This window comes from Lepidochelys kempii, chromosome 7, assembly GCF_965140285.1.
Source record: "Lepidochelys kempii isolate rLepKem1 chromosome 7, rLepKem1.hap1, whole genome shotgun sequence".
NCBI lineage: Eukaryota > Metazoa > Chordata > Testudines > Cheloniidae > Lepidochelys > Lepidochelys kempii.
Genome location: NC_136386.1, coordinates 125,965,312 through 125,986,701, shown reverse-complemented (window position 1 = coordinate 125,986,701; position 21,390 = coordinate 125,965,312). Strand labels below are relative to the sequence as shown.

At 50.2% G+C, this 21,390-nt stretch overlaps 2 protein-coding genes across 8 annotated transcripts in view; both read left to right on the top strand.

Moving 5' to 3' along the window:
• The window catches only part of ENTPD1 (ectonucleoside triphosphate diphosphohydrolase 1), a 77,542-nt gene extending 70,120 nt beyond the window's left edge, over positions 1–7,422 (top strand). For all 3 annotated transcript variants that reach the window (XM_073354698.1, XM_073354696.1, XM_073354697.1), the window contains exon 10: positions 73–7,422. In XM_073354698.1, coding sequence (XP_073210799.1) covers positions 73–279 — 207 coding nt within the window. In that variant the 3' untranslated portion in view covers positions 280–7,422. The remainder of the gene's footprint in view (positions 1–72) is intronic.
• A 1,052-nt stretch (positions 7,423–8,474) lies between these two features.
• Positions 8,475–21,390, top strand: part of CPN1 (carboxypeptidase N subunit 1) — a 46,320-nt gene continuing 33,404 nt past the window's right edge. The window contains exons 1-2 of one of the 5 annotated variants that reach the window (XM_073354705.2): positions 8,475–8,895; positions 15,513–15,709. In XM_073354705.2, coding sequence (XP_073210806.1) covers positions 8,673–8,895; positions 15,513–15,709 — 420 coding nt within the window. In that variant the 5' untranslated portion in view covers positions 8,475–8,672. The remainder of the gene's footprint in view (positions 8,896–15,512; positions 15,710–21,390) is intronic. The other 4 variants (XM_073354703.2, XM_073354700.2, XM_073354704.2 and 1 more) reach the window with 4 other exon arrangements.

Below are 21,390 nucleotides of genomic sequence, written 5' to 3'. Positions count from 1 at the left end.
TGTCCATACCAACCCACTCCCTGTACATTCCTTAGTCCTGATAGGTAATTCAGGTCTTGTCCTCTTTTCCAGATTGGCAGCAGTGACGCAGGCTGGACTCTGGGCTACATGCTGAACCTGACAAACATGATCCCTGCAGAGAAGCCCCCGACACGCCCTCTCTCCCATGCCAGTTATGTGGGGCTCATGGTGTTCTGCTCTCTCGTGTTGGTGGCTGTGCTCCTGCTTGGCTGGCTTACCTTCCACAAACCGAAGTGCCTGCAGAAGGGACTCATTTAGGGAGGGGCAAATCCCGCAGTGGAGGCTGTAATGGGCCTCTGCCACACCAGCTGTCATACAGAGTTCTGAGGTCACCTGCAGAGCCAGTCTTATCCAGCAGAGTCCCTCCTGCCTTTCACTGAAGCTACTGCCTGTACAAGGGCATTCAATCTTCTCCTCTGGCTCACACCTGCACTGATGGATGCTGGGATACCACAGGCTCCTCTTCTCTGTGGAGGTATATCTTGCTGGGGTCCCTTCTTGAATGGATCACATGAAGCCGCAGCTTTTCGGCTCCCTTTGCTGCTTGTTCTTTTTGGTCTTGCTTAGACAGAGACAGCAGTAATCCCTGAGGGAACTGCTGTGACTTGGAAGCACCAAGCTGGCTGTGGGGCTAATCTCAGGGTTACGCAGGAAGCTATTGCACTGTGCAGAGATCTATTTCCTTTCCTTGGGAGACGGTCCCCACAGCTGCTCAGAGCCTGTCTGAGCAGGGCATCTGCACCAGCACAAACCAAGCTTGCTGCCCTTGGCCGCCTTCAGCTCCTCAGGAGCATGCTGTGTCCTAGCTCTGCCTATCATGCAAAACCTTCTGGATCCCAGCTGCCCACTGCTTAGCTGGCCACACAGCTGGACACCAATATGGGACAAGCAGATGTGAGGGAGAAGGAACAGAAGATGTTGTGTCTGGAGGAGGCCAGCAGCCTTGGCTGAGCCCTGGCAACAGACCTGAAATACTAGGAGGCAAAATGTTCCTTCCACAGAAGATTGCTGTATATATGAAAGGAAACCTCTTCTCTCACCACCTTCCAGAATTTATCACTGGCCCATAGCAGGCCCCTGTCCAGATTGAGTCTGATGTAAGGGACCTGTCTATCTGGCCACACACATTCTTAGCCAGACACCACTGATCTCTCCAGGAATAACTCACATTGGGCAAGGATCATTTGCAAACAGCTGAGATTTATATTGTACCTGCAGGCAGGGTTCCCTGGACACTGGACCCTACAGCACACCTACAAGATTCCAGCGGGACCATCTCTCTGGCAATGCTAATCACACAGAAATCTAGGCTTCAGGGAAGGGTGTTTAGTAGATCATGTTCCTTTAAAAGACACATGGCAGCATTGTAAACTGAAACATGCAAATACTGATTAATTGATTCATGCTTTGTGTTTGCGACGTGCATGAAAATTAGTCACAATCTGAAAATTTTTTCCTTTCCCCCTGCTTAGACTTACCATCTCAACCTCAAGCCCCCACACCTTCCAGCCCCTCCCAAATGTAGACACCAGCCTATTTTCTAGCCTTTAGTATGGGATAGCAACTGATCAGATTTCAGCCTCCTGTGAGGTCATTCTTCCCACTTTTTGCTAAAGAACTGGAGTGGAAGCTGGGACTCAACTTCGATAACAAGCAGAAAACACTGTGAGGCGTCGTCATACATCAAAAGGAGCCAGTTGCAAATCTCCTCCCATGATAGTGATCCCACAGCTTTGCAGGCAAAAAGAAAAGGAGATTCCCCAAAGCCAGTGCTGTGGGGTAAAGGGTTGGCTAATAAAGGTCTCTACTTAGTCCCCAAGTAGAGCTGTGGAGGGGAATCAGATGGAGGGAGCTTTATCCTGATCGGCACAACCTCCTTTCAGCAGACAGAGATGTATAGAGTTTAAGGCCGGAATGGTCCACTCAGATCATCTAGTCTGGCCTCCTGCATAACACAGACCTGAGAATCTCACCCAGTAATTTCAGCATCAAACCCATAACTTCTGTTTGAGCTAGAGCATATTTTTTTAGAAAGGTATCCAGTCTTGCATCAACATTAAGTGATGGAGAACCCACCACAACCGTAGGTACATTGTACTAATGGTCAGTTACTCTCACTGTGCAAAATCTGCACCTTATTTCTAGTCTGAATTTGTCTAGCTTCAGCTTCCATCCACTGATCTCATTATGCCTCATTTACTGTCAGAAATCTCTTCCCCCTTGTAGGTACTTGTAGACCATCATAAAGTCACCTCTGAACCTTCTCTTGGATAAACTAAATAGAGCTACTCTAGACTCACTCTAAGGCAGCTTTTCTAGACCTCAGGGCGTTTTTGTCGCTCTTTATTGAATACTTTCCAATATCTGAACATCCTTTTTTTGAAGCATTGACATGCTGTATACAGAGGTAAGACCTCACCCCTACTCCTGCTTGTTATTACCCTCTTTATAAATCCAAGGATTACATTCACCCTCTTAGCTACAGCATCATGTTGGGTGCCCACATTCGGTTTATCTACCATGACCACTAAGGGTATGTTTACACAGCAAAAAAAACTCTCTGTGACAGTGAGTCTCAGAGCCCAGGTCAACTGACTTGGGCTCGAGGGCCTTGTGCTGTGGCGCTAAAAATAGCCATGTAGCCACTCTGACTCAGGCTTGAGACCAGGTTCTGCAACCTTCTCCCCTTGCCCTTTACATCCAGATATAACCTTGCATCTGGCCGTATCAAAAGGCCCAGCTTACCAGCCGATCCAGTTGGTCTGTATAACTGGCATGGCACCTTCATTATTTACCACACTACGTATTTTTCTGTCATCTACAAATACACTGAGACCCTGGAATGGTCCCAGGGCCAGAGTCTTCATTCTGAACTCAGCGCTGGAATGGGAGAATACAATGGAAAGTTTGCCCTGTAAATGAAGTACATGATCAGGGCTGCTCCAGCTGAGAATAGTGACTCTGACACATCCCATTTCCTTCCACCAAGTCTGCATTGTCTAGGGAACCTCCTTCTGCACGGAGCCATTTCCACTGGGCTAACAGCCCCTTCTTGCTGTCAGAATGGGATGGAGAGTCTGCCCCAGCCTGCAGTCTAGTCCTCTCCCTCTTCTCAGGTCAGCAGTAACACTTCACCTCTGAGTGGGCAGCCCTCAGTTCTGGTAAGTGACGGCTGTAAGTGAGTTTTGCCCGATGGCTAGGGAGTTGGAATTGCCAAATGTCAGGAAATTCTGAGTTGATGAGCTAGATTAATTGAAGCTGGTGTGGGGAGAGGGGTAATTGAATGCCCCATCCAAGACTGGCCCCTTCTGTCCTAGTAGGGAATCATGCCAAGGGAGATCGGACAGATGTCTTGGGGTCTCTGTTGGAGAACCAGTGTTGCCAGTTCTCATGATTTAATTGCGAGTCTCTCTTTTTTAAAACCCAGCTCTTGGAATTGTGATTAGGTGAGAAGCTCAGATTTCTTTTCTTTTCTTTCAAAAAAGCAAGTTTCTAGCCCTGATGGTTGTGGAGAAACGTTGCCTGAATGAACCCTAAAGGCTCAGAAGGCAAAGAAAAAGAACCCTAAATGTGTGGGGTTTTTTTTTTTAATTTTATTATTTGTTAAGCTCATCTCATGATTCCTGGGAGCCAGATCTAGGATATTTGAGGACTTGAGATGGTCACTACTGAGAGAGGCAATTTTCATCTGGCATCCCCATAGGAGCCAAGGCTGTATAGAGAATGCACTGAATCTGTATATTTCCCACCAGCCTACTTCTTTCCAGGCCATCACTTTCTATGCCGTGGGCTGGAGGTGGCCTGCAGTGCTCTCTGTACTGGCCATTTCCCCCTGCTCTGACCTTCAAGGACTTTCTGCTTAGGGAAATCTGCCCCAAACCACAGAGTCATAGGCTTTCAGGCCAAACTTCCTATATAGCACAGGTCAAAGAGGTTCACTAGTTAGCCCTGCATCCAGCTCAGGAACTGGAGCCTGATTAAAGTGTATCTTACAGAAAGGCCTCCGGTCTGGATCTGAAGACTCCAAGAGATGAAGAACCCACCCCTTCCTGTATAGTTTGTTCCAATGGTTAATCACCCTTTTAAAAACTGGTGCCTCATTTCTAACTGACGGGCTTCAGCATCTAGTTGTTAGTTCTTATTCTGCCTCTCTCCTTGAGGTGAAAGAGCTTGTTAGTCCCCAGTATTTTCTCCTTGTGAATTTACTTCTACACTGTAATCGTGTCACCTCTTGGCTCTTGCTCTTCTTTTGGGAAAATGAAACAGACTGAGCTCCTCAAGTCTCTCCCTGTAGGGTGTTTCCCCAGCTCTTGCGTGGGAGTCAGCAGAGAACCTGGGCTGAATTTAGCCCAGTGTATGCAAGGCCTCCCTAGCTTTGTGACTCCTGGCTCCAATTTTGAGCAACCTCTTTCCAGGCAGGCTTCCTGAGTTGGACTTTATAACTTTCCAGGCTGCAGCAGGGACCTGCAACACAATCAGACTCTGCTGCCTTCAGGCCGGATAAATTCCACCAGCTGATCACCTTCTACCCTTCACACAAAGGTCAGGCTTGAAACTTCACAGCAGTAGAAACTTCACAGCAGTAGAACAGAATGAGACTCATGCAGGGCTAAAGGCTGGGTAGGTGCCCAGCCTTCCAGCACCATCCTGTCCCCTAGCTACTGACTTAAAACAACCCCACTTACTCCCCACTCCCAAGTCCAACAACCTCCCAATGCAGCCACTGGCTGCAAATGCTTCCCTTGGCCTATCGTTAAAACCTAGTAGAACAGGCTGAGTTACTGGAGTCTCTTGTCTGGGGCAGATGACATGGCAGTGGGAACAGTACAGGATGGCAGATTCTGACTGCTTGGGCCTTCACTCCCATTCTGAAAACACTGATTTGTAATGCTGACACTACCCAGTGTTTCTTATGCCTTGCTCCCTGCACTGAGCACCAGATCGCACCCCAGACCCAGAATTCTGCTGGGGCAGCTGGCATGTGCGAGTGCTGCGGGGCAGGTGCCGGAGCCTTGAGGGGCTGCTGGGTGTGTGCCCCACAGGGCTTTGGGGCATGTGCTGAGGCCAGAAGGTCTGCGCCCTCCTCACGGCGGTCACACACTTTCCTTGACACCAGTCTGAATCCCTAGCTCTCCTGCCCAGCCCTGCTGCACCAGATTTTTCATTTTACACACATATAAATTTTAGTATCCTTCTTAAAATCAAGACTTGTTGATCGACACCCGTGGAGTTTCCTCACTCTTTTCCAGAGGGTGGGAAAATGGCCATAATGAGGAAGAGGAGAGTCATTTTATTTTTGGAATGAGATGGAAAAGTGCCAGGAAGGATTTTTCTGCATTGCATGTTTTCTAGGGTCTTTCCTAGTCCAGTTTTAAACATCCCAGTGGTGGGGTTCCCACCGCATCTCCTGGCAGACAGTTCTCCAGCTGGATCCATCTGCCTCCCAGTGAGTGGTGGGGCTCCTGTCCCATCCCCTCAACAACCCAGCTTGAGGTGTCTCACCATCAGGAAGATTCTCCTGAGCTTCAAATTAAATTTTCTGTTGTTCAGTTTGATCCAATTCTTCATAATCATGTCCCCTTCGATTGTATCCTAAATCAGCCCTCTCCACCTGTAATGTTTATGCATGGCCACTATTTGTAGATATGTCAGCGTCCCCCTGCCCCACCACCTCAAAAAATTGTCACTTAGCCAAGTCAAATATATTTAGCTCTTTTAATCTTTCTCTACTGAATCTTTCCCTCCAGCCCCAGCTCATTTTTGTGGTTCTTCCCTGAAAATTCCTCCAGTTTTGCCAATATCTCTCTGGTAACAAGATGCTCAGAATTGCAAATAATCTTCCAGGTGGAGTCTTCCAGGCTGTGTATAGAGAGACCATCCTCTTCCTGTCCTGTGACCTGAGGCCTTTGCTTGTGAAACCTGGATCATGTTGGCTTTTTTGTTTCTCTTGCTGCACTCTCATATTGCAGATTCCTACCCTCACTCGTCACTATCATTGCCTCCCAGTTTTTCCCTCTCTGAATTTCTAGGGTTTGGATAAATGTTGCCAGCTGTAGTAGCTGCATTGTTTCCAAAGTAAGTCTCATTTTCTTTCCTGTCCCTGTTTCTAACACCTAGAGCTCTTTGTGTTGTTTCACTGTCCTCACTGGTGTTTGCAACTCATTTGGTATCTGCTGTAAACTTAATTAACTTGTTTGCCCTATTTGCAGGTGTTAACAAAGACCAGTACCACCTGCTACTCACCTTCCCCCAATTTACTGCTTCTGGTTCGTTTCCCCTGTAAACTTACTGTGAGTTCTTTCTGTGTCCCATTATTTCCTTAGGGCCAGAAGGGAGATTTACCAAACCACCAGTGCCCAGAGCAATCTTGGCATGTTTTCCACCATTAGGGCCCCAGGCTCCTTCCTCTTACAGCATCAGTCACAGGCCACCTGTGAATAGCAGAGCTGTGAGGGTATGGTGGAGGGAGGGGCTCGTGCCCAGGTGTTACAGTATCTCATTAAGCCCACGATACAGTGCTCCAATGGCTGAGTAACACCATCCTACACAAGAAATCTGCCACCCCCTCTGAGTGCACCTTCCCTGCCAAAAGCCAGTGCAGCCCACTAGTGCTCAGAGGTTACACCAGTTTCCTCCTTTCACTCTCTTCAGCCCTGGGGCACCTACCATCTGTACCTACAGAATTCCTCAAAGCCCTTTCCAAGTGTTATGCCTTTTGCTTTTTTCCTGCAAGCATTAACAGAGGCTGGTGCCTGCTGCACCATTTCTTATCTGATGTATTTAGCACCTGTACAAAACACAACTGGAGAGAGTTCCTGCTCCTGAGAGTGTATCACCTCCAGAGACAGAAGATGAGACTCGGGGGGCAAGGAGTTAAATTGGGGGTAGAAGAAGGGGGTTAATATATTGTTAAATGTATATTTATTCCTTTTCCTTGTATATCTGTGCCTCCCCAAAATGAGTCATTGTGAGTTTTAAGGATTTGCTCTTTCCATAGAATGGGGCCTTAAATGAGGCATGGGGTGGGGGCCTGGTGCCTTGGACTGGGAACCTGGGGGTGGGGGCTGGCATGGGAGAAAGCACCAAGACAGGGGCAGACAAAGGATACACTGGCCTAGTGCAGTGAAGTGGGTGAGGGTAGGGTGTGATGTGGAACAAGATCTAGAGGCTGGTGCAGAACAGTGCTCAGCAGGGTCAGGAAGTTTATTTTGAGTGGAGGGATTCAGTGAGCAGGGGATGTGGCAGGACTGACCCAGCCAAACGAATTTCTAATGGCGGCTGTGGGTAGGAGGATACTCTCGCCTCTCGATGCTACAGGCTGCGCATAGACCTGTCTGTCCCTGATTTGCCTATTAGCCTCCAATACTTGCTTTAGTAGTAATAAACAGCCTTTCCTCAGAATCGTGCTGCCCTTACCTGGAAAATCCTTGCAGAATGATGGAGGAAATGGAGCCCAGAAGGGTGCCGCATGGACCCCCTTCTCCAGGGTGTGGGGAATGGGTGCTGCACAGCACCCATTCCCCAAGGGGTGGGGGGACAGGTGGTTTATGGAGTGGAGGGGCGTGGGGAATAGGTTACGTGAGGGATCCTTTCTTAAGGAGTGCCCCGATGGTGCTCAAGTTTCCTTGTGTTGTCTGCTCCTGACCAATACAGGCATTTTGCTCTGGGACATGGGGAGCAGGGAGGGTCAGCAGCTCCTCAGGGGCAGAAGTTATAAACCTGGGACTGAAACAGCGCTTAGCTCTGAACTGCCCCACTCTGCACCGTGAGCAGGGGCTGGGGGAGCAGGCGTCTCCACTGGGATTGATGGGCACAGCATCTCACGTCACGATGGGGAGGGCGGGGCATGGAGCCCCGCTCCTGGCTGGCAGATTCTTCTTGGCCTCCAATACTCTGGCTTTGGTGGGTTGGTTTGTCTGAGCCAGTGTTTTGGCTGCTCTGGTTACTAAGGAGGTGGCACAGGCGGTGGCTGGAGTTTGGGGAATGCTGGCTCTGGGCTCAGCTCTAGCCCCCATTTGCTGGCCGGTGTTTCCTCCCCATGAAATAGGGTACAGTGATACCAACCTGTCCTTGGTAAAGTGCGTTGGGACCCAGAGCTGAGAAGAGCTGGGTATCCTTGCTGGCAAGTGCTGTGAAGGCCAAGTCTCTGCTCCCCCCGATGTCCCGTTCCTCTGGTTTCTGAAGGGCTCCTCTTGCATTTGGTGTCCCTCTTCTGTTCTCTTTCTTGCTTTGCAAGCCAACAGATATGGCAGCTGTGGAGCCTCTGTGGCTCCCGAACCCCACAGCAGCCAGCTGTCCAGCCCTGTGCTTCTCCTGCGGTGACAGTCCGTGGCTTCAGGGCCCTGTTTACCATCCAGTTAATAAATGAACAGGAATCAGTGAAACTTTCCAAACACAGAGCTGGCTCTGTAGTGATTCTGGGGCGGGTGGGAGCCCTGATGCTAAAGCTCAGAGCTGGAAAGCATTCCAAGCTGTGCGGGGGCATTCGCAGCCCAGTTCCAGAGACTCTTTCCCCAACTCCAGCCCCCACCACCCTGCAGGTGCAGTGGGCTGGCACTTGGCTGTGAAACTGGAGAGAGCTGGTTTGAGTTTGCACTTTAGTTCCTGTCAGGAAGGGAGCTCTGAGATCTGAGTTAATCCCAGCGCTAAGGATGTCTCAGTTGCTCTGGCCTTTTGTGAGATTCCTGCTTCTGATTGAAGTGGCAGCCTCTGTGAACTTTTTCCACCACCGCTATGAGCAGCTGGTGGAGGCCCTGTTCAATGTGCACAACGAGTGTCCCGATATCACCAGGATTTACACTATTGGCCGCAGTGTCCAGGGGAGACATCTCTACGTCGTGGAATTCAGTGACAACCCTGGAATCCATGAACCCTGTAAGTACTGAATGAGAGGAGGTTCCTGGGGGGGCCCTGTACCTATACAGGCTGCAGTCTGTGCCATGCCAAACCACATCCCACAAATCGTCCTACATGGTACAGGTTATGGGGCCAGACTGCTTCCTCCAGGGAAGTCACTGTCAGACGGGGATCTGAAGCTTTCCTGACGGCCCTAGACTGTGCTATGCTCAGTAGCCTCCATGTTCAGTGGTCAAGATGGCCCATACCGTAATTGTAGGCACACAATGCCCACTTCAGCAAGTGAGTGAGTAGGCCCCATAACCAGGGAGACAGGGTGCAGCAGCCATGGGGGTTGACAGGGACCCAAAACCCTATGGCCACGGATAAAGCTAGAGGTTACCTCTGCACATGGCCCAGTGCACATGGGCAGGAGCCTTAGCCCAGTCAGGCACATTAAATGGGACTCTGAGTTTTAAATCCAAGTAAATTTAATGATGAAGGCACCAGCTAGAATTCCCATCGGGCCCCTCCATTTTACTGCCCCAGTTAGTAATTGGCAGTTTTTCACACCACCCTGACCCACCCAGGGCTCTGTGCTAGGCAGAGGTGATCTGTGATGGGAGGGAGGAAAGACAAGGTCGCCCCCCACCACCATGCTGGCTGGCAGAGTCTGTGATGGGATGGACTGGCCGAGCCCCTCCACAGGGCACTGGGCTAGGCTTGCGTTGCCTATGATGGGAGGGCGGGGACAGGCCATGGTGAGGGGCTGAAGTCCTACACTGAGTCTGATCAGCCTTGACATACAGAGGGCTGTGAATTGGTGCAGAGCTCTCTCCCATCTCCTTCACTGTGGCCCACCGGTGCTGAGCAGAGGGACTGTTGTGGGGAGAAGCCAGGGAAGCCAAACCAGCTACAACATTTCATGCTCAGGTCCTTATAACATCACAGCACTGAGATATATGTATAGTGAAAACAATCATCAGATTACCACCAAAAAGTTAAGAAATGGTGAGTAAGGCTAACAAGAAGAATAGGTTACATAAAAAACAACAAGTATTACCTGCTTCTTAGAGTTTAAACTTGACTTAAAAATCTTTGTCTAAAGCAGTTTCTCACCTAAAGCAATCTCCCGCCATTACTAACCAACATGGCTAGGGTCCAACTTTTGTGAATGCAGAAGCATTGTCCTTTTTTGCTTTCTCAGTGAAGGATGAAAAATATGTCTCTTTGCCTTTCTCTTCTATCCCAAAGTCCACTGTTTTTGTCCCCTGAGTCAGGATGACCCCCAATAACTCTTTCCTGGGCTGCTGATTCCAAGTTGTCTTTGTGTTCTCCTGTTGACTCCATATGCAAAAATGGGCTTCCATTGTATTGGCTTACAATGCTTAATTTACATAGCTGAGCGTGAGACAGGTGAATCAGCTTCCTTTGTCTCAAAACCTGTTTGTCATCCCTGCCTTGATTTGGAGTTTAAAACGTGTGTTTAGTAAATATACCGAACTTCTTAAATAGCATCCATCTGCACATCCTGGCATGGTTCTGAGGATCAGCATGACATAAACTTTTATTAGATACCTCACACGACCCGTTTTGGATCAATACTGTGAAAGCAGCGTGTCGGGTGTAATATCTTTGTCAGGCTTGATAGGAATTGCTGTTACAGAACAGTGAGCCCTTTGCCACTGTTTGGCACTGAGGCGTTATTAGGGTCACAGGTGCTTTCTCTGCTTTGCAGACAAAACCCATCCAATTTAGATTGGATTGGCTGCCCCAAGTGAGCAGAACCTGCTGGAGTGGGGGGAAGGCAACCTCTCCTCTGGGTGAGAGGCTGTCCGTCTTCTGACTCAAGGAAGTCCAAGGTGTCGGGGAGAGGGCAATCACAGCCTGTGCTTCATGCCTACTTCTTTGCAGCTGGTGAAATCAAGCAGGGGATGCTGCATCCACCCTCAGGAGCCCAGCAGCACCTCCTCTGGGGCGTGGGCAGTGACAGTGAGGTACTTGCACTCTCAAGCAAACAACAGCTTGGCCCTTACCAGGAAACAGTCTTCTAACACTGATGGCCTCATAACTACTTACTACCCTGCTCTAACCTTTTAGACTGCTAGGGGTGAACTCTGCATATGCCCTAGTGCACATGCAGGGGAACCAGGCCTAAGCCTGAATGTCTACACCACAGTTAAACAGCCCCTTAGCCTGAGCCCTACAAGCCTGAGTCAGCTGGCACAGGCCAGCTGTGGGTTTTTAACTGAAGTGCAGAGATACCCGGGGGAGGGTGGGGGAACTATTGAGAAGTTTATGGTGACTCAGCTCTGCAATCACTAGAGCTCCGATTGCCCTGACAATCCAGCCTCAGCCTGGGAGTGGCAGGGAGATGGCCCTGGTCCTGAGAGTCAGTGAATTAAGCCTCCATGTCCACAGTGAGTCTTGTATTTCTAATGGCTGCACATTGGAAGACAGGATTAGAATTCAAAATGACTTTGACAAATTAGAGAATTGGTCTGAAATCAGCAGGCTGAAATTCAGTCAAGACAAGTGCAAAGTACTTCACTTAGGAAGGAAAAATCAAATGCACAACTACAAAATGTGGAATAATTGGCTGGGTGGCAGTGCTGGTGACAAGGATCTGGGGTCACAGTGGATCACAAATTGAATATGAGCCAACAATGTGAAGAAGTTATGAAAACGGCTAATAGGAGTGTCATATACAACACATGGGAGGTAATTGTCCCTCTCTACTTGGCACTGGTGAGGCTTCAGCTGGAGTTCTATGGCCAGTACTGGGCAGCACACTTCAGGAAAGATGTGGACAAACTGGTGAGAGTCCAGAGGGGAGCAACAAAAATTATCAGAGGTTTAGAAAACCTGATCTAGGGGGAAAGGTTAAAAAACCTGGACATGTTGAGTCTTGCAAAAAGCAGACTGAGGGGGACATGAGAACATCCTTCATGTATGTCAGGGGCTGTAATAAAGGAGACGGGGATTGAGTGTTCTTCAGGCCCACTGAAGGTAGGACAAGGACAAGTAATGGATTTAATCTGCAGCCAGGGAGATTTAGGTTAGATACACTAGAACCTCAGAGTTATGAACACCAGTTACGAACTGACCAGTCAACCTCTCGCTGCATTTGGAACCAGAAGCACCCAATCAGACAGCAGCAAAGACATGCCCTCCCCCCACATTCCCCCCAAAAACCATATACGGTACAGTACTATGTTAAAGATAAACTACTAAAAAAATAAAGGGAAAGTTTAAAAAAAAGATTTGACAAGGAAAGAAACTGTTTCTGTGCTTGTTTCATTTAAATTAAGATGGTTAAAAGCGGTATTTTTCTTCTGCACAGTAAAGTTTCAAAGCTTTATTAAGTCAATGTTCAGTTGTAAACTTTTAAAAGAACAACCAGTACATTTTGTTCAGAGCTATGAATGTTTCAGAGTTACGAACAACCTCCATTCCCGAGGCATTTGTAACACTGAGGTTCTACTGTATTAGGAATATCCTTATAAGGCTTCCCTGTCGCTGGACGTTTTTAAGAACAGGTTGGACTAACACCTCTCTGGGATGGTCCAGCTATACTTGGTCCTTCCTTAGTGCAGGGGGCTGGGCTTGTGCTCCCAAGGTCCTGTCCAGCCCTACATTTCTATGCACAGGCACCGGCTTTCAGGTTTCCCTGGGGTACTCAACCCCTGCTCAGCTCCAGGCCCTGCCCTCACTCCACCCCTTCCCCCGAATCCCCACCCCGCCCAGCCTCTTCCTGCCCCCACTATGCCCCTACCCTGTCTCTTCTCACCCAGTTCTGCCCCCTCCCCCAAACACACCCTATCCCTCGCTCCTCTCCCTCCCTCCCTCCCTCCCAGCGCCTCCTGCAAGCCGGAACAGCTGATCCACAGAGGGTGGAAGGTGCTGAGAAGGAGGGGGAGGAGTTGATTGGCAGGGCGCCAGTGGGTGGGAAGTGATGAGTGGGGGGAGAGCTGGCTGCCAGTGGGTACTAAGCACCCTCTAACTTGTTTCTGTGGGTCCTCCAGCCCTGGAGCACCCACAGACTCAGGGCCTGTGTTTCTATGATTCTATGATCATAGAATCATAGAATATCAGAGTTGCAAGGGACCTCAGGAGGTCATCTAGTCCAACCCCCTGCTCAAAGCAGGACCAATCCCCAACTAAATCATCCCAGCCAGGGCTTTGTCAAGCCTGACCTTAAAAACTTCTAAGGAAAGAGATTCCACCACCTCCCTAGGTAGCGCATTCCAGTGTTTCACCACCCTCCTAGTGAAAAAGTTTTTCCTAATATCCAACCTAAACCTCCCCCACTGCAACTTGAGACCATTACTCCTCGTTCTGTCATCTGCTACCATTGAGAACAGTCTAGAGCCATCCTCTTTGGAACCCTCTTTCAGGTAGTTGAAAGCAGCTATCAAATCCCCCCTCATTCTTCTCTTCCGCAGACTAAACACTCCCAGTTCCCTCAGCCTCTCCTCATAAGTCATGTGTTCCAGTCCCCTAATAATTTTTGTTGCCCTCCTTCTTGTAGTGTGGGGCCCAAAACTGGACACAGTACTCCAGATGAGGCCTCACTAGTGTCAAATAGAGGGGAACAATCACGTCCCTCGATCTGCTGGCAGTGCCCCTACATATACATCCCAAAATGCCATTGGCCTTCTTGGCAACAACGGCACACTGTTGACTCATATCCAGCTTCTCGTCCACTGTAACCCCTAGGTCCTTTTCTGCAGAACTGCTGCCTAGCCATTCGGTCCCTAGTCTGTAGCGGTGCATTGGATTCTTCCGTCCTAAGTGCAGGACTCTGCACTTGTCCTTGTTGAACCTCATCAGATTTCTTTTGGCCCAATCCTCCAATTTGTCTAGGGCCCTCTGTATCCTATCCCTACCCTCCAGCGTATCTACCTCTCCTCCCAGTTTAATGTCATCTGCAAACTTGCTGAGGGTGCAATCCATGCCATCCTCCAGATCATTTATGAAGATATTGAACAAAACTGGCCCCAGGGCTGACCCTTGGGGCACTCCACTTGATACCAGCTGCCAACTAGACATGGAACCATTGATCACTGCCCATTGAGCCTGACAATCTAGCCAACCCTCTATCCACCTTATATGATGTATTTAGCCATTAGATCCTAGGGCGTGGCTGCAGAGCCAGGCACAACTTGCTAGCGATTTGCTTGACCGCCAATGGAGAAGGGCTCGAGGTGGGTGCAGGGCACTTTGCTCTCTGGTGAGGGATGCTGCCCTGCCCCCTCCCCCCTACGCTGTGTTCTCTGCCTCTGGAGGAGATGAAGAAGGGGCTCGGGCCTAGACTCTTGGCCTGGTTCTCATCAGACCCTTTGCCTTCCCTGTCTGGCTGAGTTTAGGGTCTGGGTGGGAGCTGGCCCTGATGACTACTAGGAAATTCCAAAGAGTGTAGAGTTCAGTGTCCCATTTACTCATGTGGATGTACGGCACCGGTGCTCTGGTATCTCTCCAGCTATCTGGTGCAATTCAGGCCCTGTCCTTGGCTAATAAATCCACGTTCCCCCATGTGCTGTTCCCTCCCCCCACCCCACCCCCGGTGGAGCTCAGCTCCGACACTGTGTCACTCCCTAGAGCTGGACACTGGAGAGCTGAGGGCAGGCTGCTCTCAACAGGGGACTCATGCAATAAGCTTACTGTCATTACGCCGACAGAACGGCCTGTGGAGAGCTCCAGGGACGGAGTCCCACCCTCCTCAGGCCCACACCAGCCTGCCAGAGGGAGCTTAGAAGGTTTAATAGGGCAGCTCTTGCTTTCAATGCGTCTTTATAGGAAAGAATCTGGGGGTAGGCCAAGACTGAGAGAGTGAGTTTATCCTGCAGTTTAATTTAAAGCATCTTGAGGCTTGTGAAGTCAGGAATGTGACATGCCAGCAAGCAGCACTGAGAACAAACAGTGAAGGGGAGTTCTGGGCCAAGGGAGAGACCAGTGCAAATAGCTTGCCCTTCACGGAGTTTGAGCCAGTGACTCCCCTTCCCCCTCTGTAACAAAGTCGTGATGCCCCTGCACCCCCTCCAGCTTCAGAGCACCCCATGGTTGTGCCCCCCAGTTCTGGAGCCGTAACTCTCCTGCACCTGCCCTCCCCACCCCAGTGTCTGAACAGTGACAACCCCACCCACCTCCCCTCCTGTACTAGAGCAGTGACCCTCTGTTCAATGTGTTATGCTGCATTTCTTGTCCTAGTCTGATGCTGAGCAGCTGTTAAACAACCACTGTGTTCTACTGTGGCAGTGGCCGTGTCTCGGTGGTGGGCCACGCTTTCGGGTAGGTCCTAGGGAGGCCACTTCTGCTGCGCTTTGGCAGTGGAGGGGTTGGGCAGTGTAAGAATGCAGATACTATTCTGAAACCTGTTGTTATTGATTAGTGAGTTTACTTATTAAATGAGACAGAACATTATTACTTATCTGAGTGCCTAGGAGCCCCCGTCCTGGCCCAGGACCCCATTTGCTAGATGCGGTACAAACACAAATCATTTGGGTCATTCATTGGTTCTGCTCAGAGGTGTCACTGGGTTGCTCCATTGAATGTTGGCTCCCTGTTCATGGGGAATATCTGGCTCCAACCATATCTCAGCCCCCACCCTCCCTGTTTATGGTGTCACTGTTTATGGTGTCTCTTGTTTTTCCCAGTGGAGCCAGAGTTCAAGTATGTTGGGAACATGCATGGGAATGAGGTTCTGGGCAGGGAGCTGCTGCTCCAGCTCTCTGAGTTCCTGTGTGAGGAGTATCGCCGGCGGAACGAACGGATCACACGGCTCATCTGGGACACACGCATCCACATCCTGCCCTCCATGAACCCAGACGGATATGAAGTGGCTGCAAACCAGGTACCAGGCAAGCATTCTCCTCATCTTACCTGGCAGGGGCATGACATGCCCTTGTGCTGTAGGACCCCAGTGCCTCTTCCACCAGTAATTGCTAAGGATGAATAGAAAAGAATAGCACAGGCATGAAGGGACAAAATCAGAAAGGTACAACATGAGTTACACCTAGCAAGGGACACAAAAGACAATAAGAAGAGGCTTTGTAAATCCATTCAGGGCAAGAGAAAGATTAAAGAACATGTAGATCCACTACTTAGTGGGTTGGAGAGCTAACAACAGACATCAAAAAGGCGGAGCTGTTTAATGCCTATTTTGCTTCCATCTTCACCAAGCTGGAGGGGTTGCAAGCACTTTGGAGGAAAGGATTAGAACTCAAAATGACCTTGACAATTAGGAGAATTGGTCTGAATTCAGCAAGCTGAAATTCAATAAAGACAAGTGCAAAGTACTTCATTTAGGAGGGAAAAATCAAATGCACAGCTACAAAATGGGGAATAACTAGCTAGGCCAGGGGAGGGCAAACTTTTTGGCCTGAGGGCCACATCAGGTTTCCAAAATTGTATGGAGGGCCAGTTAGGGGAGGCTGTGCCTCCCCAAATGGCCAGGTGTGGCCTGGCCCCTGACCCCTATCTGACCCCCCTGCTTCTTGCCCCCTGACGGCCCTCCTAGGACTTCTATCACATCCAACCCCCCCTGTTCCCATCCCCTGACGGCCCCCCCGTGACTCCTGCCCCATCCACCACCCCCTGTCCCCTGACCACCCCCAGACTCCCCGCCCTTGACTGCTCCTCACCGTCCCATTCAACCCCTCCTGTCATTCCTGATGGTCCTTATGATGAGATTACTGGTTCTGTGGATGAAGGGAAAGCAGTGGATGTATTGTTTCTTGACTTCAGCAACGCTTTTGACACGGTCTCCCACAGTATTCTTGTCAGCAAGTTAAAGAAGTATGGGCTGGATGAATGCACTATAAGGTGGGTAGAAAGCTGGCTAGATTGTCGGGCTCAACGGGTAGTGATCAATGGCTCCATGTCTAGTTGGCAGCCGGTGTCAAGTGGAGTGCCCCAGGGGTCAGTCCTGGGGCCGGTTTTGTTCAATATCTTCATAAATGATCTGGAGGATGGTGTGGATTGCACTCTCAGCAAATTTGTGGATGATACTAAACTGGGAGGAGTGGTAGATACGCTGGAAGGCAGGGATAGGATACAGAGGGATCTAGACAAATTGGAGGATCGGGCCAAAAGAAATCTGATGAGGTTCAATAAGGATAAGTGCAGGGTCCTGCACTTAGGACAGAAGAACCCAATGCACAGCTACAGACTAGGGACCGAATGGCTAGGCAGCAGTTCTGCGGAAAAGGACCTAGGGGTGAGAGTGGACGAGAAGCTGGATATGAGTCAGCAGTGTGCCCTTGTTGCCAAGAAGGCCAATGGCATTTTGGGATGTGTAAGTAGGGTCTTAGCGAGCAGATCGAGGGACGTGATCGTCCCCCTCTATTCGACATTGGTGAGGCCTCATCTGGAGTACTGTGTCCAGTTTTGGGCCCCACACTACAAGAAGGATGTGGATAAATTGGAGAGAGTCCAGCGAAGGGCAACAAAAATGATTAGGGGTCTGGAACACATGACTTATGAGGAGAGGTTGAGGGAACTGGGATTGTTTAGTCTGCAGAAGAGAAGAATGAGGGGGGATTTGATAGCTGCTTTCAACTACCTGAGAGGTGGTTCCAAAGAGGATGGTTCTAGACTATTCTCAGTGGTGGAAGAGGACAGGACAAGGAGTAATGGTCTCAAGTTGCAGTGGGGGAGGTTTAGGTTGGATATTAGGAAAAACTTTTTCACTAGGAGGGTGGTGAAACACTGGAATGCGTTACCTAGGGAGGTGGTAGAATCTCCTTCCTTAGAAGTTTTTAAGGTCAGGCTTGACAAAGCCCTGGCTGGGATGATTTAATTGGGGATTTGGTCCTGCTTTGAGCAGGGGGTTGGACTAGATGACCTCCTGAGGTCCCTTCCAACCCTGATATTCTATGATTCTATGATTCCTCCCAGGACCCCTGCCCCATCCAATCACCCCTTCTCTCTGTCCCCTGACTGCCCCCAGAACCCTTGCCCCTGACTGCCCTCAGCTGCCCCATCCAACCTCCCTCTCTTCCTGACTGCCCCCCGGAACCCCTGCCCCCATTCATCCCCCCTGTTCCCCGTCCTCTGACCGCCCTGACCCCTGTCCACACCCCCGCCCCCTGAGCACCCTCTTGAACTCTCCTGTCCTCTATCCAACCCCCCCTACCCCCTTACCGTGCTGCCTGGAGCACCGGTGGCTGGCCAGGCTACAGCCATGCCGTTGTGCAGCACAGAGCACCGGGTCAGGTCGGGCTCTGCAGCCCCCCCTCGTCCAGAGCATTGTGCTGGCAGCGCAGTGAGCTGAGGCTGCAGGGGTGGAGGAACAGTGGGGGAGGGGCTGGGGGCTAGCCTCACGGGCCAGGAGCTCAGGGGCCGGGCAGGAGGGTCCCACGGGCCGTAGTTTGCCCACCTCTGAGCTAGGCGGTAGCATTGCTGAAAAGGATTTGTGGGGGGTACAATAGGTCACAAATTGAATGAGTCAACAATGTGATGCAGTTGCAAAAAAGGCTAATATTTTCAGCAGTATAGTAACAGGAAGATTGTATGTAAGATATGAGAGGTAGTTGTCCCACTATACTCAGCACTGGAGAGGCCTCAGCTGGAGTTCTGTGTCCAATTCTAGGCCCCACACTTTAGGAAAGATGTGGACAAATTTGGAGAGAGTCCAGAGGAAAGCAACAAAAATGATGAAAAGTTTAGAAAACCTGACCTATGAGGAAGGATTTTTTAAAAAGTGAATCTTTAGTCTTGAGAAAAGCAGACTGAGGGAAGAGGATTCAAAATTGTTACAGGCTGTTATAAAGAGGACTGTGATCAATTGTTCTCCATGTCCATTGAAGGTAGGACAAGAAGTAAGGGGCTTAATCCACAGTAGGGGAGATTCAAGTTAGATAACAAGAAAATCTTTATAATGCTCAGGGGAGTTAAGCTCTGGAACAGGCTTCCAATGGAAGTTGTGGAATCCCTGTCATTGGAAATTTTTAAGAACAGCCTGGACAAACACGGTTGTGCTTGGGCAGAACAAAGTAAACCTGGATCATCCCCAAGAGACTGAACTAGATGACCCTTTCTGTTCTACGTGTCTATGATTGTGGGGAGAAACCATCATTCTGCTGTCTCTTCCACCTCCACCCTCCAAATCCCTGATCTCTCAGCTTGTGTTTCATCCCATCCCCCTGCCCTTGCTCCCTCAATGTGTGTTTCACCCAACTTGGACCCCATCCTGGGAACATGGGTCCTTCAACACATCTCACCCCAGCCTGGACCTCCAAAACGCCCAGGTCCTCAGCCTGTGATTTAGCTCACTTGGGCCCCTCACCATTGTCTCTGTGGCTCTGTTGGTTTCATTATTGCTACAGATTGTGGACTTTACAAGTCCTCAGGGAGCTGACTCTGTTTTGTTTGTATTTCAGTCTCCCAGAGTTCAGCTAGCTCTGACCTGCATCTGCCCTCTCTGAGTGACAGTCTGGGAGCTGACCAGCAAACCTGCTGTCCTCCTTTATTCTTGCTCTGCATTGACTGGGGTGGGGGTCAGATAGCAAAGATGCCAAGAGCCATGGCACTGTCAATGGACTGTAGAGAATGGACTGTATCTGGACATCTGACTCTAACCCTGCAGAAGTTACAGGCACTGGGCCGATCTGCCCTTGCTAAATCCCACAGCAGTTGCAGGGTGGGAGGATAGAACATGGCCCCCAGGCTAAGTTGGTAAGTAATTCATTTAAGGGGACATCTCTCTGCTGCCCAAGAAGGCAAGTTGCTGAATCCGCACAGTGCTGGGGACATGTTCCCTACACAGCAGGGAAAACAGGCAGCTGAGAAATGTTGCTAAGAGCAGGATGGGAGGAAGACTGGTCCTGTGACTAAGGAGGCCTGTGGCCACCAGATTCTCTGGTCCAGCCAAGCAGTGCTCAGTGCTGAATCAAGAGTGTTGTGTGCGAGGGTAAAGTAGCTTTCCACCACCTTATGGGCCCCCCAGTGAAGCTGGTTCAGCCACCAACATGAATTGGAGTAGTCCTAATCTGATGGAAAATGGAATGCCGAGGAACATAGGAATTGCCAGACCGGATCATTGGCAAGGTCCATTGTCGCAGGGTCATGGGTCCCTTGAAGGCAGGATGGGACCAGCCCCTCGTGAAGTAGCTGCTTCCCGCCCTGAGGGAGGTGGGGCAAGGGGTCAGCCGATACGTTATTGTCACCTGGTCCTTATAAAAGGGCTCCACGCGCGCAGTCTGGGAGCGGCACCACAGGGGCTGGTGGCCGGCGGGCGAGCGGGCGGGCTCTTGTGGAAGGCCCTGAGCCAGTGTCTGTAGGAGGCTGAGGACTCCAGCCAGGACCGGATTTACCATGGCGCCAACGCCTCCATCGGGCCGGGCCCAAGCTCAGGCCGGGGGGTCCATGACACTCGCTTCCTCCCCCTCGCAGCGCTCACGAGCGGAGGCTCTGAGAGCGAGCAGCGGGCATCCAGCCCGCCAAGAACCCATGGGGCCCTGGGAGCCGTGGTTCCTTGGCCAGCTCCCTGCCTAGAGAGCCAGCCCTGGAGCAGGGAAGGAACTACATTTCCCAGCATTCCCTTGGCCACTCTCCACGGGAAAGGGGGGGAAGGAGTGGGGAAGCTGAGACCCCATGCGCTGCAGCTTGCTGTGAATGGGGAGCTGGCTGCTTGGGGGTGGGGCGCTGTGAATGGGGAACAAGTCTGCCCAAGGAGTAGAAGGCTTTGGCCCAGCTATCACCCTCAAAGACTTCCCTGGGCTGGATGAGGGATGCTGGTGTGACCTCACCTGGCATCCCCCAAAGAAGGAACTGGGTGGACTGAACGGACAGTGCCCCTCTCTGTCTGAAGCCTAGCAACGGAGGTCTGTGGACCCCACCAGGAGAAGTTAAAATGAAAAGTAAGGGAGGGGAGGCTCTACTAGAGGACACTGGGCAGCTTTAGGTACAGTAATAGGCATGTAGGAGGATTTCCACGGCCAAGCCATAGAAACAGAAATTGGCTTTTCTTTTCCAGATTTATCTAATATTCAGAAAGGGAATCTTGCACCTGCCTTCCAGATTTGAACACCCTCAAAATTCAGGGGTGCTCAAGCTCAATTTAGGCTGCTATTTACTTCATTTTACTTTACTTCATTTCTCCCAAATCAAATATGCTGATCCACTGTAACTTGCTGTAGAAAAAGTAGGATAAAATTGAGCAACAAAGGCTGGGGTCTTCCCAGTGCTAATTTGGACTGGAATTGCTATTTTCAACAGCCATGACCCTTTTTTTTTTTAGTTTTTGTTTAAAAGGAAGACAGTAATATTGCACTTGGAAATTCCCCACAGAAACAAAGAGTGGAAAAACGAATAACAAAGGCACCTCAACTTTTCCTCATTTATGTGGGACAGTCTTATCGTATGGATCCAGATATCCTCCAATCACACAAGCTGAAAATTGTTCCACTTTACTGCAGTTCTGTAACTGTGCAGGGACCAGTCCTTTCTGTGTTCTGTGCACATCCAAAATTCCTCCTGAATTCAGAAGGGCCTTGCTTTTGTGACCACACTACCAGATATTTTCAGCCCTGG